At 39.9% G+C, this 15,080-nt stretch overlaps 1 protein-coding gene across 4 annotated transcripts in view; it reads right to left on the reverse strand.

Moving 5' to 3' along the window:
* Nucleotides 1-15,080, reverse strand: part of spidr (scaffold protein involved in DNA repair) — a 119,804-nt gene that overhangs the window by 25,676 nt on the left and 79,048 nt on the right. For all 4 annotated transcript variants that reach the window (XM_088642479.1, XM_088642478.1, XM_088642477.1 and 1 more), the window contains exon 11: nucleotides 8,412-8,585. In XM_088642479.1, the coding sequence (XP_088498605.1) occupies nucleotides 8,412-8,585 (174 nt within the window). The remainder of the gene's footprint in view (nucleotides 1-8,411; nucleotides 8,586-15,080) is intronic.

Here is a 15,080-nt window from a genome sequence, read left to right on the forward strand (position 1 = left end):
ACCGGCTTTGGCTTCATCGTGACCCTGTTTTGGCTAAAAAGGATACGAAAAGGAGGGATGTCGTAATTATTTTGGCTCTAGAACGGCTCCATTTCACTAAGATCTTCCACTCCGAGGAAGAATAACATCCTGACGAGCCTTTTCGCAAGTCCACCCTGTCACAACCCTTCTCCGTTCACCAATCCCCCAGTCTGGAATTCACCTGTATTTCAAGATTTCAACACACGCCTTTCAAGGAGAAAGGACCGATTGACAGATGCATCAATTCCATTTTAAATATAAGAACTTGAATTAAAAAAAAAAGAACAGTCCACATTCATGTAAGGAGTGGCAATATTAAAAAGGGGAGCATATAGTACATACAGTACATTTCTTTTTTGTTGCTGGTTAAAAACAGATGTCTGCTGGTGAATTACTGTATGAATGGCAATCAACCTTAACATGCTTTTCTAAATATAGGCAATGTTTAAATTACGGTACAGCCAACACTTGGGACAGACAATGCAATCCATCTGTATTTTGTCCCTGTCACATGCTGAGAAAGGTGTGCGTTTGAAATAGTTTAGGTCAGGTGATGATAGCCAAAGATTCCTCAAACACTAACTCAGTTTTTAGTTCTTTCCTGAAATACAGACCAAACACAAATAGATCTGTCATGTTATTTCAAAAGGGGTGAATGTGTCCTGTATGGAGCCTGTATGCACTCCCTGGGATCACCATGATTTTTTCCCCAGGTGCTCTACTTTCCTATGGCACAGAAGACAAGCTGGCGGGCGTATTTCTGGTCTCTAAAATGTTTCTGTGCTTCTGTGTGTGCACTGTGTTGCATTTGTGGTAGGTCGCTGTAAAGTAAACTGTCCCTTAGTTCAGCCTTATCATAGAAATGAAATCTGACTGAAGACACTGATTGCTCTGTGCTCAGCACGTATGTTTCGATTGTATCTCTTTAATGCAGTCGGAGGTGTAGGGCACTACAAATACATGTGAATATGTTTCTGAAATCAATTCTATAAGTAATTAAAAGTCCAGAAAATAGTTACAAAATGAATTTCAACACAACAAAATCACAAGTGACACATATGGACTAAAAGCCACTCAATAATTGTGGAGGATTGTAGCTTATCTCTTATAGCAGAAGTGACTTGGTTATTATGACCATTGTTTTCCTTCTTCTGTTTACTTACATAACCAACAGAAGGTTATTCGCATTTGTACGAAATGTACCCCGGCTTTCATCTCTAAGACAAGGATTACAGAAGGGTCGGTGCCACTCTTATTTAAAATTTATGTTGAAAATGGACATACAGATTTATCTATAAACTATAATCTAGCCTACATTTTTAAAAAGGGGGAAAAAACTTGGCAAAAGCATCTGTAATGTGACAGCATATCATGGGTGTAAATGTTAAGCTTGCATGCCTGCCTCAAGACGTTTTAATGTATAAATTAGCAATAAAAAAAATTAAAAAGTACCGTTGGGTGTTTGCATGCCAGATGAGTGGTTATACTTACAAAAATGACCAAATAAGTGCTGCTAATTTATTTTTACAGTTAACCACCTTGTGGCTAACCAGTAAGATGTTTTACATAAAACAGCTGTTTTCTGTTACACGTGGATGTCTCATGATTCCCAAGGCAGATCCTGTAGATCTGGAAAGCTAATGACTGGATGAACTGTTTGGAGCGACAATATCATAGGGCCTACTCAAACGACTGCAAATCAGCTTTCTTCCAAGAATGTGTTCCCTGGTAATGTCCAAGAGACTAGCTGACACAGATGCACTGCTCTTAATGCTCTGTCATCTCATTGCTGAGAACAAAAGCAGATGAAGTGTAGTCCTAGGCCGACTGAAATGGCATGGAGGAGTTTTATTATGTGCTCATGACGATTTATGAGCTGCAGGCATCAGAAACATTCCTCTCCGAGCTGCTGATGGGTCCACACTACACGCAGACAGGACAAAATAACAAAGGCAGACAGAGCACCCACACAATGTCCTCAATCACCCATCGCCAATCAACAGAGAGGCGATCAATCAGCTGTCCCAAGTCTAAATCAATTTAATGTTTGCCTAGTTCAATGATCACTTTACCCTGATAGAAACCAAAAATGCAATCAGCCTTCTTTGAAGCGACAGAGTTTCTGAACTTCGTCAGCAGAGATATGCAAAGTGGATCGCTCCTGCTTACCCGAGCTTTCTCAGTTAATGTGGAGCTAGGGAAGCCTACTCCAGGACCACAAGGATGTAGCTACCATACTTCTGTGTACTGTAAGTAGAAAGGAAATGAAGTTTGTGACAACCACAAAGTGTCTTCCTACTGTTAGTCACTAGTAAAGACCCTGTGTACAGCGCATCAATCGGAGGTGAATTTCTGAAGCTCCAGGTCCACAGTGTGAGCCACTGCAGCTTCAGGAAAATCGGGCGAACGATCAATACAGTGTTTTCAGCTCATAGGAAAAGCTACAAACAAGACGAGGCAATTCAGCCCCTCTACCTTGTTGAGGAGTTAAAAGCTAAATAACCCAAGGAAATCACTGAAACGTTTTTTTTTAGACATCATGGCTGGGCAGCTCACGCCACGTTCCCACAATCTTTTGGGTCAGAAAGTGCCTCCTGCTCTCAGTTTTAAATGCACCTCCGCGAGGTTCCCACTTGTGTCCCCTGGTCTGCAGGTCGTGCTGATTCTGAAGAGGTCTGCTGGAGGAAATTGAATACTTCCATCGGGCTCCCCTCCTCTTTTCTGTTTAAGACTAAAAATTGTGGGGTTCCTGCAGCCCGTCAGTGTAGGAAACACAGTAACCTTCAGCCACAGAGTGTACAGTCCAGGCACTGATTTCAGAACAGCACTCTCTTCTATAACGCGGTGACCAAAACTTTACACAGTATGCCAAAAGAGGCCACACTAGTGTGTTATACAACTTTGACACAACACCCCTTGATTAAAACCTATACTTTGAACAATTATGTAATTATGTGAAGCCCCCTCTATCCCGGTGTTTCCCATTCTGTATTTAGTTTACATTTTGCAATCTGCATGCAAAACCTTATACCTGTCTCCATTAAACACCATTTGTCAGGGGTGTGCACAGTCTCCATATTTTAGAATTTCATTTACTGCTGCTACAGTGTTGGCTGATCTACAAATGTTACTGATTTTATAACTATACCAGAATCTAGATCACTGATATACCGTAAATTAGGAAGAGCAGTGGTCCTAGTTATCCTACAGATGCTTGTGATTCTCCACTAATGGCATAACTGCAGGTTGTCAACTACAGGAGAAATGTCAAGAGCAAACCTGTGACCTCTGCTCTACTACAGCCTTGGCTGTAGGTGTGTGGAACACACCCTGGACAGCATACCGTCCATCAAAAGGCACATGTAGACCGAAAAAGATGCACACTCACACCAGGCCAATTTACACACAAGCCGTTTAAGTATGTGTTTGGACTGCGGGAGGAAACTGCAGCATCCAGAGGAAACACACATGAACACAGGGATAACATACAAACTCCAAATAGATGGCACACCAGGAATTGAACCCAGGACCCCAACAATGCAGCAATGTGAACCACTGCAGCACCATGCCACCTCTAAGTTAAGTATAAGGTTAAATAACAAAAATAACAATAAGACAAGGCTCCAAAAGGTAGTAGTTAATAATACAGAAAGTCTGACAGAAGATGAGGAGCAGAGAGGGGGTGATATGGGACTGAAGGCAGAAGCATATTGTTGAAGATGAAGACAGGAAAGATACTTTGGTCAGTAAAGCAGTGGTATGTGGTCTGTATTTTCCCAAACAGCAACAGAAAGTGCAGATTTCTGTGGTTTTCAGCTAATCTCGACTAAAGAGCATCAACATCTGAAAAAGAAAGTTTGCTTTGTATGTTGCAGGCACTGACTACAACTGCATTCATTTTTGAAAAGGTTAAAATAAAAGTAAGAAGAATTAAAATGGTTCCCAGTCATCAGCATGTTGTATTATTAAAAGCTGGTCGGTTCATATTGATAATAAATAATAATATTTATTATAATAATAATAATAATTGTACTTTATTACTTACCATTTTATAATATTTGTAATACTTCAGATGCCACTTTAAGAAAAACTTTGAGAATGTACTTTATATCTATGTGTTGTTACAGTAGTTTCTAGATCTAAGGTGGATAGCCACTACGTTTCCCTTTAACAACAAAACATTTTAAAAATGCATTCACTGAACGGAAATGAAAAAAAAAAAACATGAGACCCTCAAGGGTTTCAGGCAAGATCATAAAATGTAAATCTTGAGATTTAAATTCATGTTGCATTTTTAAATTAGCACAAAGCAAAAAAAAAAACTAACACAGGAACTGTGTAAGTCTCCCCGGATATCAGAAAGGGCAAATACAGAACTTGTTAGAACAAGAAAAGGCTCCGGTGAGGTTATGAATTGCTGACTATGCATATGGTTAATTTGCAAAAACCTTCAGTTGTAATACATAGAACTGGGTTACTTCCTATGTAGTAAGCTTTATAACCCCCCTTTTTTTGCTTCTTATTGACACACAGGCTTTTTAACTGCATTATGATCTATAATATACAGACTTTGAATTTTAAAGATAACTTTCACTGAAATCAACTAAGTGTGCTACAGTATATTCTAAAAGCTACAGCAACTGTAATAGTACATAGAACATACTTTTAGAATTCAGTTAATTCAGAGTGGCATACTTTAGAAAGGTGCTCAAATACATTTGAAGCCTGTGCTGCGACCTGTGCTCGGATTTTCCTCATTAAAATGTTCTGCAGTCTAAATGACTACACAGCACTGGGGGTGGGCCAGTGGGCCAGGGGGTCAGCGCAACCCAGCATCACTGCATTTCAATGGTGCTGATCTTCCTCCTGTCCTGCAAGGGCGTTAACACCGAGCAGTGGCAGGGTTACTGTGTTATTGTTGTGCATTCTTCAGAAATATATTCGACTTTGGCTTCCAAAAGATGACAACGGCAGGCAGTTTAAAATAAATGCGTTGGTAGCCATCTGCAAGCCGTGCATTTCTGTTTTATTATCAAAACACAGCTTGTGGAGTGATTGACGTATAGATGGGTAATGCATGCCTCACTAGTGAAACGTGCAGAGAATTTGCTAGTTATTTGCTAGTTACAAATAGTAATACTGTAGGTACTTTGCTAGCCTTCACGTACGGACTTTTCACCACATGCTCACGAGAGCCAGTATGGCTATTCTCAGTAATAACTAACACAAGGTTTACAGGACTCCTAAACTAAAGCGGTGCTCAGTTTTGGACATTTGGCGTTTCTGCATCTTTTGAGGTCCTCCTCTGTAAACTGGACCTTTTTGCTCTCTTGCTCTGAAGATGTGGCAGCTGCTGCCAATATTCTTGGCATGAAGGCGTTGTTTTCAAGGATGCAGTGTATTTCTGGAGCTCCAGGTCCATAGTCTTTCTTACTGCAGTTCCCTCCTGCTCTTCATACAAACACATTGGCCAGCCTGAAGTGGGTTAATACTTTTTGCTAAATTGCCAAGCATCCCACCTAACAACAGTACTTGCATCTTTTTAACTAATAGGGTCATGCAATAATATAAAAAAACTCCAAAAAAGGTTTGAAATTTACCTTCCATCACAACTAAGCAATTGAAATGATTGGCAATTAGCGATCTGCCTTCCATTAAGTAATTAAGAGTAACAGACCTGAGCCAAACTATAACAAAATGTTCCCCTTTTTGAAAAGAACAGAATTATGAAGTGACCAGGGGTGAATTTTTGTAGTTTAAATTAAAAGCAGGCATGCTGGCAGCATATGTACAGTGACTTCACATTTACTTCAGCAAATCCATGCCAACCCGTCAGCTACACTGCTTCCACGATCTATCGCCAGGTGGAAGAAACTGTAATTCGATGACACTGAAGGCATAAGCCGCTGGACTAACTGGTTGTGCTTGTTTTCGCTTTCCTGACCCTTACCTGGACGTAGCGCCAGAGGCAGAGGAGGGGTGGGCTGCTGTCCAGACAAACCCCTCCCCAGCCCTGAGCCTACTGTACGGCCACCCCTCTCTCTGTGCTTTTTGCTTCTCACCATTTCTGCTTTATTGAATAATAATAATTACTGCAACAATACTGAAAGCAAAAATGTACTACCATACGCAAGGGAAGACACTTCTGCTGTCACACAAATGCAAGACAAGTCTTTGAATTATATTCACAATGAGCCGCGTTCTCCGAAATGTGTGCTTTACAGTTTTCTTACAGACGCAAGCTCTCAGTGACATGGGTTTCCGATGGGTTTGAAAATTAAAATTAGAACAGTGCCCAGTCTCCGGATGATATTGCACTGTTCATTATGAAACCTAATAACACCTCTGACATTGAACCAAATCCAGAATAACTGCTGTGACAATCCCACATGAGCACCAGTTATGGCTATATACTGTAGTTATTTCCAATCCAAATAAGGTGGGTAAAATACCGTTACCCTAATGTATAATCTGTAAAAATAAAATAGTTCAAATAGTTGAAATATTTAAAAAATAAGAATGTAAATGGCATACTGTTTTAGTAGAAAAAAATGTAGCATTGTCTTTTATAGTTAATATGTACTATTCGTTTTTGACAAGTAAAGGATAGCAGTAACAGCCAAATAGCTGAAATCATGGCATGTCTTTTAATTAAAAAATGAATTAGAGTTGCTAATGATTTGTCTGCCTTGCCCCTGCAACCCTGAATTGTCACTGGTTAATCAGCTGGGATTGAAGACTACATCCAACACATAAGGGGGGGGGGGGGTGTATCCCCTCCACAGCCAAACAAGCTCTCACTGCTCTCGCTGGCAACGCCTCCAGCCTGTGGCCACCCGGGTCACTGCGGCACAGCAGGCAGAGGACTCCCCGGCCAGCTCTAGAAATCAGCCCCATACCTTTCCTATTCAACTAAAGCACGAAACGGAGAAGCGACCCTCCGACGACACAAGTTTTGCAAGCCTGTGCATGTTATTTCTCAGGCTTAGGGGTAGAGAGACCGGCCCTGGAGTGCACTGTTTCCAACGGCACAAGATGGTTTTGGGACACTATCGGAAATTTCACACAGTGATACTCTGTTGATTCCTGATGTAATTCTCAGGTTACTGGAAGACTAGGTTTCAAGGGAGAATAAGACTGTATCGTAAACACTAGTAGCCACTTTAACATCTTTATCTGTTCTGTTTATAATATTTGCAATTATATTAGATGCATATACAGTGATATTTGAAATATAATATTAGATACAGTACATATACTAATTACAAATGTTTTAAAAATCTTGTAACCTGTACAAATCCCAACGTTTCACAACTGCAAAACTATCTGAGTTCTTGTCTTAACCTGGAACAGCCCTGTAGCAATTTTTTTAAATAAGAACCTTAGGAATCTAATCCAATGGAAATCAAAATGATTTTCCAACTAAACACTTCACCACTGTCTGATCCAAATGGTCTCACTTCCAAAAAACAGTAACTTAAGATTTAATTAAAGATAAACAGCTCTCTAGGCTCTTAATAACGTGTTAACAATTTGATGCCTAATGCAGTGATAAGGTACATTCTTTAAAACAGACAACAACAAAAATGAAAACATGTCTCAGACCAAATACTGAAAAATGTGATGAAAGTGCTTCTTAATCTTTGATTCTTCCTCATTATTAACCTACAGATGTGGCTGCTTGTGAAGATGATGAAATCATAAAAGAAATCAGATACCTAATATTATTTTAATACTTTAAGAAACAGCAAAAATACCAGATTATCCCAGAGCTAAACAGGCCTTAAATATTCAGCACCAGTAAATTTGGATACAGTTCAGTTAAATCCATGTAGAGATTAGGGAGCGCCTAATACAGGGTTTGTAGAATTTGGATTCCAAAAAACAGCCAAAGGGGTATCCAAAGTTTCTTTTTATAGTATAAAAGATTGAATTTCACAAAAGACTTAAGAAATAAACATTACAAAAAATAAAGTGGATTTCAGTTCACCTAGATCACAAATATTGTTGTATCCACACTTTTTTTTACTGTAAGGTACGCATACTGTACTTGTAATTTTACAGCCTATATTTGACATAATGTGTAACTCAGCATATGAGATTTATTTTGTACCCATTTTGTGTTATACCACCCTGTGCTGATCTGTGTCATTTACTCGTTCTTACTTTGCATTCCATGTAAATACACAGGAGTAAATGTGTGTAGCCTTGGACATCAGCCAAATAAAAAAAAAAGGCAATAAGAGAGGAAAGAAATTAGAAAGCGAAGAAAAAACACTGAATAAAGCTGGAAGGGGAACCAAGCTTGAAGAACAATCAGCAGCCGACACCGTTTCTGTTTTGTCTTCCTTATTTTTAATGCTGGATGAGCGTGTTTTCTGGTCCGTTACCTGCCCCGGGTCATCCTCTGCACCACCTTCACGCCCCTCAGGACGCAGGACCTGCCCTCCCACTCGCGGCCGCGGTCCCCGTCCCGGTCCCGAAGGCCTCGCCCCGGGGAGCGGAGGGGGCTCAGCTGCACCTCGCTGAAGGTCCCGTAGCTGTCCTGGACCAGGAGGCACAGCCTGCGGGGGAAGAGAGCAGACGCAGGGGTCGGCAGGTGGAGCCAGCGAAACCGATGACGAAGGCGCCTCCCCTCAGGCGATTCATTTTTATTTACGCTTAACAAAAGGACAAACATTACAATACAAACAAGAGTACATATAACAATTCCAAACAAAAATATCGTCAGGGGTACATACTACTACATCAATTCCAGTTATAAAAAAGATTAAACAAATTAAATAAAAATAATGTCCGCACCGCTTTCATATTTTTGCATTTCGAAATAGTCTGCAAATACCCCTTTACTTCCATTTTAAAATGCTCAAATACAGGGTACCTCCCAGACCACTTCATTTTATGTATGTGATAATGTGCCAATATAATAATTAAATTTATTACAAAATACATTTTTATATTGTTTTCACTGGGGCTGAAACTTAACATAATATCTTTTTCAACAAAACAAATATCAATATTCGTCTCTTCTTTTATATAATTCTGCAACTTAGTCCAGAACATTTTTACCCTGGGACATAACCAAAACAAATGCTGAATAGTTTCAGGGCTATTGTCACAAAAAACACATTTGTCATCTATATTAATTTTAAATCGTTGGGTAACAAGAGTTTTAACTGGGTAAATTCGATGAATTATTTTGTATGAAACCTCCTTAATTTTATTGGTTATACAATATTTATTGGGCATCATCCAAATTTGTCTCCAATCAATGCGCTTTCCAAATGGACAGGACGTTCGCGTGCGGTTTCCAGGTCGTCCGTCTTAGAGGTGGTCCGCAGGGGGACGCTGCTGATGGCTGCCTCTCAGTCGAGCCCCCTGACCGCCCGTGATCGACAAACGACAAGAGTTAACTGGGCAGCGATATTTGTTCCTGACATTAGCCACGCTTTTATCTGCGCCAGCCTATTCTTTGAAAATACTTCTGCACTACACAATGGCGGCAGGAAACAGACTCCAAGGGAAATGTTTACAGATAAACAATGTTAGTGTCAGGTAAGGAGAACAAGGAGGGAAATTCTTCCAATAACAAGAATTGCTCAAATTCTGCAAACCTTTTCAAATTTTGATTTTAGAAATATAAAATGATGGCATAATTAGTCTAAAGTGTTTGCACAACCCAGCGTGAAATTCCAATTCACCCCTAAATGGTGCTTCATGTCAAAACTCTGGTTAATTATTTTGAACACTAAATATTTAATCAAAAATGTTTTAGTGATTTTTTTTTGTGTTATTACACTGGCAATGCAGGCTGGTTATTTACAGGTGTTTGTGTAAATTAAAAAACAATCATTTTTCAAATTAAGCAACTCATACTTTAAGCACAAGCACCCTTTCTATGTGTAAAGTTTTTTAACTAAACAAACTGCATGTAGTTTGATTAAATATCTTTGTATTGTTGAAAGCTACTAAGGGTTTTCACATTGCGGTGTTGCAGGTGTTTTGTTTAATTATATTTTGAATATCATATATTTACATTTTTTTTAAGTAAACGGTTAAAAACTTCAGCTGCAATGCAAAACATGCAGGTTTGAGGAGGAAAATGTACACAGTACATCGCACTGCCGGGTACCAAATAATTACTGAAAACCAAACGGATATCCTGGCCAGAAGGCAGGTGGCTCTGGTGGATCATGACCTTTTCAATGAGAAGGCAAATGCCTGTCCAGAGAAACCCTCCTGACTGCTTCAGCCCAGAGCACAACATGACCTCCTGTGCAGTGCAAGTAAACAGAAGATAATGGTCACATGTGGACAGCTGGGAAAGGAAACCTGCACTGAGAGAACTGAGGGGGGGTCATTTGGTGTTGCACACCAACAAGTCCAAAGCTTCCTAGAACTTGGGCAGTCTAGCCACCTGATTCCTGATATAAACTCCTGGCAAACACAGTAGAATACCTCCTGCTGCCTTCTAAATTCATTCTGTAAAACACAGAAAACACCGTCTGAATGCTGAAAACCTCAAACAGCGTTTTCCATTCTGGGTCACCTCCTCACTGGGGCTTCAACAGCACTTGTTTGCTTTACACAAAAAAGTTACCAAATGCCGTTGATACATGAACTGCACCCTTACCACAGACAAGACAAAGGACTATGATGCAACAGGACTGCTATCCGACTAGCAAACAAAGCTTCTGAGGTCATCGTAGTGTTTATAAAATGTACACCAATCTAATGTCAACTGGGAGATGGCAGTGGACATTAGGCAAAAATAAATGTATGAGGAAAAAATTGAAGGAGAATTCAGTTGTAATCATTTTAGAACTGCATGGAGTGAAATAAAAAGTATGCTCAGGCTACAGGACAAAGGTAATTTCTCCAAAAACATGATCCATATCATGGGTTTTAATACAAACAAAAAGCTGGCTGATGAACTCAACGATTTTTACCTTCAATTTAACAAGCATGACTTGAGTGGAGAAATCTGGGAACTTAAAGAGAAGTTCACTGCTACCCACCAGGCTGAATTTGATACTCAACGTGTTTCAAACATTTTCAAGTAAGGAAAAAAGTCAGGAAAAGTCTTGGACACGATAACATCGGTGGGCAGGTACTGAGGTCTGAGCAGCTTATGGTTGATAATAAGCTAACTACTGTCGATCGTAAGCTCACCTTTAGCACAAATATGGATGCCATGCGTAAGAACAGCCAACACCATTTGTTCTACCTGAGAAAACGACGCTTTCTAAATGTTTACAGCACAATAAGGTCTTTATTCTACAATTTTTTTAAATTGAATCTGTTCTAACTTTCACTCTGGTAGCCTGGTTTGGTAACCTGAACACACGCAATAAAACAGACTGAGCAGGATTGTGAAGGTAGCTGGCAAAATTATCGGGGTCCAGCAGCTACAGCTGACAGACATCTATACCAAACAAGCAGTGCAGAAGATCAATCACAGCCTAATCACTGTCTGTCATGACCACCCCTTGCAGTGAATCTGAGCTCCTACCAACAGAAATTAGTCATCTTTCATTCCCATTATTAAGCTGCCTAATTTAGACATATGATTGTTATATTTTAATTTCTTTTTCCATTATTCATGTATCTCACACACGAACCATTTTTCTCATCTTAATAAACTGTTAAGGATTAGTTAAAGCTGTTGACTTGGTTATCTTATTTTACGCATGTATGTTTTTTACTTGGTAACGGGTTCACGTTGTGTTAAATGTATTATGTACTGGGTTATGTCTTTGACTCCTTAAAAAGAAAATTTCCCACTACTACTACAAGGTGAAAAGGGGAAATCAAATCTGGAGCCTAGATCACAACGTTGCGTTTTTAATAACAGAAAAGCATGAAAGGCTGTGTAATTTAACAAACTTCTCTTTATGATCTGTTCTTAACAAGCCTAAAAAGAGACCATGTGCTCTTTTTTATTCAGCAGACTTTTTTGCAAGTCCAACAGAGATAAACTCAGTGGATACAATCACAGTTAAAAGTCAGGAAGACACAGCAAGACATGAACTACACAGTACAAAGAGGTCAGCAAGCTCAGATAATGCCACCTTTGAGCCGGGTTCTGTACATCTGCAGGAATTTCTAGAAACACAGAGAATTCCTACACTGTTGTATATCTTTGTGCATTTTGAGTTGCTCCTTGCAATAGGAATGAGCTCATTGCTCAGAGGATTTTATGGCTAAGTAATAAATGCAATAAAATTTTGTCACTTCAATAATAGCTAACTCCAAGATAAAAAAAAGATTGTAATGTTAAATGTCAATAAATTCCTTTGTCCATTGAATATCTGATAATGAAACCACCCAGCCATTTGCTTATAGTAAGTTTGTTCTGGTGTGGGTCATGACTGGTTTTTAATAATGTCAATTAATAATTGACAGCTATTATTCTAATATCATCAGAATGCTTGTTTTTAAAACATTAAAATATGATCTTGATCATTACTGCGTATATTATTTCACATAGATGGAAAAACACAGTTTCTGATTTCACATTAAAACCATTTTGAAATTGTCTTTTCCTCTAAACATATTTCTCACACCACAAAGAACCCATGTGTATGCAAAAACCACATGTGCATCACAGCTATTGACAAAGTTAAAGTACTTTTTAAAATATAACAATATGTAACACGCAAAAGAAAAAATGTATACTATTGCAAACTGTGAGTTGGCAACAGCAATCTAAAACTTCTATGTTTGGAAATCACTAACATTAATCATAAGAACATATCGGTTTTAGTCTGTCATTATGAAAACTATGCCTCACAGTGCTTGGACCCCTGGGTGCAATTCCTGGGGCACTATCTGTGTTGAGTTTGCAAGTTCTCCTCGTGTTCGCATGGGTTTTGTCCGGGGGCTCTGGTTTCCTCCCCCAGTCCAAAGACATACTGGTACTGTAGATTAATTGGCTTCTGGGAAAACTGGCGTGTGTGTTGGTGTCTGTGTATGTCCTGCGTGCGAATCTCACCTCCCACTCCACTGCGACCCTGAACTGGCTAAAGCAGTTAGAAAACAGATAGATGGATAATGAAAAGTAATGCATTACAGAAATGTTACAACCTAACATTAAACGAACATAAAACACTCTCAAAATGATGTTTAAGGCTACATCTTTTGATACAGTACATCAGAGACTAAATTCATAGAAAGGGCGTTGTATAAAATACAGAAAAAAGGCACATTTCTTTAATCATATCTAGAATGTGTGCATGTTTAACTGCTACAGCAGCAGCAGTCAATCTCCAAAAGGAAGTGACCACTTGTCCTCTTTAAACGAACAAGCTCCTAATAAATACAGAAAATTCCCCAATAGTCATTGGAAGGAGAGATAAACAATGGCACTTCCCTCAGAAGAAGGGACAGGCAGGACCTTGACCTAATGTACCCACAGCATGAAGAGGGAGGAGGAGGGGAAAGAAAGACTACAAGATCAATGCAGCCTGTTCAAATTCTGCCCTTCTGTGGGGTGACGTTGAGAACAACGTCTTACTTAAGAAATGTTAAAAAAACTGGAAATTTCCAATCACCCTGGGATTTTCCACACGGATACTGTAAGTGGCTGCTTTCTTCTTTATGGGCAGACATTCTTCAGCAGTGTGCTTTTTTTAAAACAGAAGCAATTAACCCACAAGGCCTCACCAAGAACACGTGCTGGGTTCATCGGCAGACGTGCCGGCAGTAATTCTTCGTGATGCGCCTGAACGGTAGGGGCACCTCTGAAAAGGTGGCAGGCGTTTTTGTTCTTAATCCAAGGAGGTGGCCACATTTTCCTGCTTTCCAGATACTCAACAACACTGCGAAGGAAAACCTGTTGAATCAGTCTAAGGAGATTTTGCCCCAGAACATGATTTATTTTCGTATAGAAGCAAAAACAACTCAGACCACCCTAGAAATTCTGTGAAGCAGAATCTGTGCTGCAAACGGGGGTAAAGAAAGGAACGCTGCCAGAAGGAAAGGCCTTTTTCCACGCATCGAGAATTCACCACCTCTGAAGACTCCATGACCCCATAAACATTTGGGATCTGAATTAATGAATACATTCTCCAGGACTGCTATGATGATCCCCTTGCTCTGATGTAAATAACGAGAAACACATCAGCCTTTCAGTTTCAGTTCTCATGTTCACTTTATTGACCCCTCTCCTTAATTCAGTTTCTACCAGGGCTGATTTGCACCCAGCAGCAATGACCAAACAAAGCAATGTACAGTAAATACAAACATGTCTAATACAATAAAAAATAATAGACGAGTGGTCGTATTAGATTTTGAGCGAGAACATATTTTCCATTTAAATATCATAATATGTTCTGTTACAGTCAATTAAATCAAAGTGTAAAGTGAGGGTGAATTTCCGCACTGAAAAGTGAAGAATTGTGTGAATAATGTACGTAAACAAACACTCCAAGGGCTGTAGTGTTTAAATTATGGTGGAGATACGGTACCGTTGTTTATTCAAGGGGACGTTTCCTTGAATTAATAGTGCTTGTTTAAACTTGAAGGTCCAAATGAAAGCAGACAGGGAAGGCAATATGCGGTAATTAATAGATCACGAGTCCAGGGACAAGACACGACTCCTGCCACCCCCATGGGAACTCGAAGCAGACGCGCGCAACAGCCACATTCCTCCTTCAGACAGCCAGTGTTTTTCCCCTCTCTTCGGAGTGCTTTTTTTTTTTTAAACTTTAGCGCCCACCCCCCTTCAAACAAAGCACCTTTACTCACTGGCTCTTTCCCATTGGTGCGCCGCACACCACTCATTTATGCAAGGATTTGTTATGGTGAGTAACAGCTGAAATTCTCAGCAGCTCCAGAGCGCTTCCTGGAACCGACAGCTATTTCGCTCCAGGTTGTTATATCATCTCGTGACAGGCCTGCTCTCTCACACCGAGAGGAACACGCTCTGACAACAACACTGTAGTGAGGCCTCAATGGGAGAGTCTGAGGAGGCGGAATGCCGTTCCCTCGTTCTCTCTACCAACCAGAGCACAAGGACTTGTGATAAACAGCATACTTGTAACCAGACACCCACAGCA

Source organism: Lepisosteus platostomus, chromosome 8 (assembly GCF_059453375.1).
Source record: "Lepisosteus platostomus isolate fLepPlt1 chromosome 8, fLepPlt1.hap1, whole genome shotgun sequence".
Taxonomy (NCBI): Eukaryota; Metazoa; Chordata; class Actinopteri; order Semionotiformes; family Lepisosteidae; genus Lepisosteus; species Lepisosteus platostomus.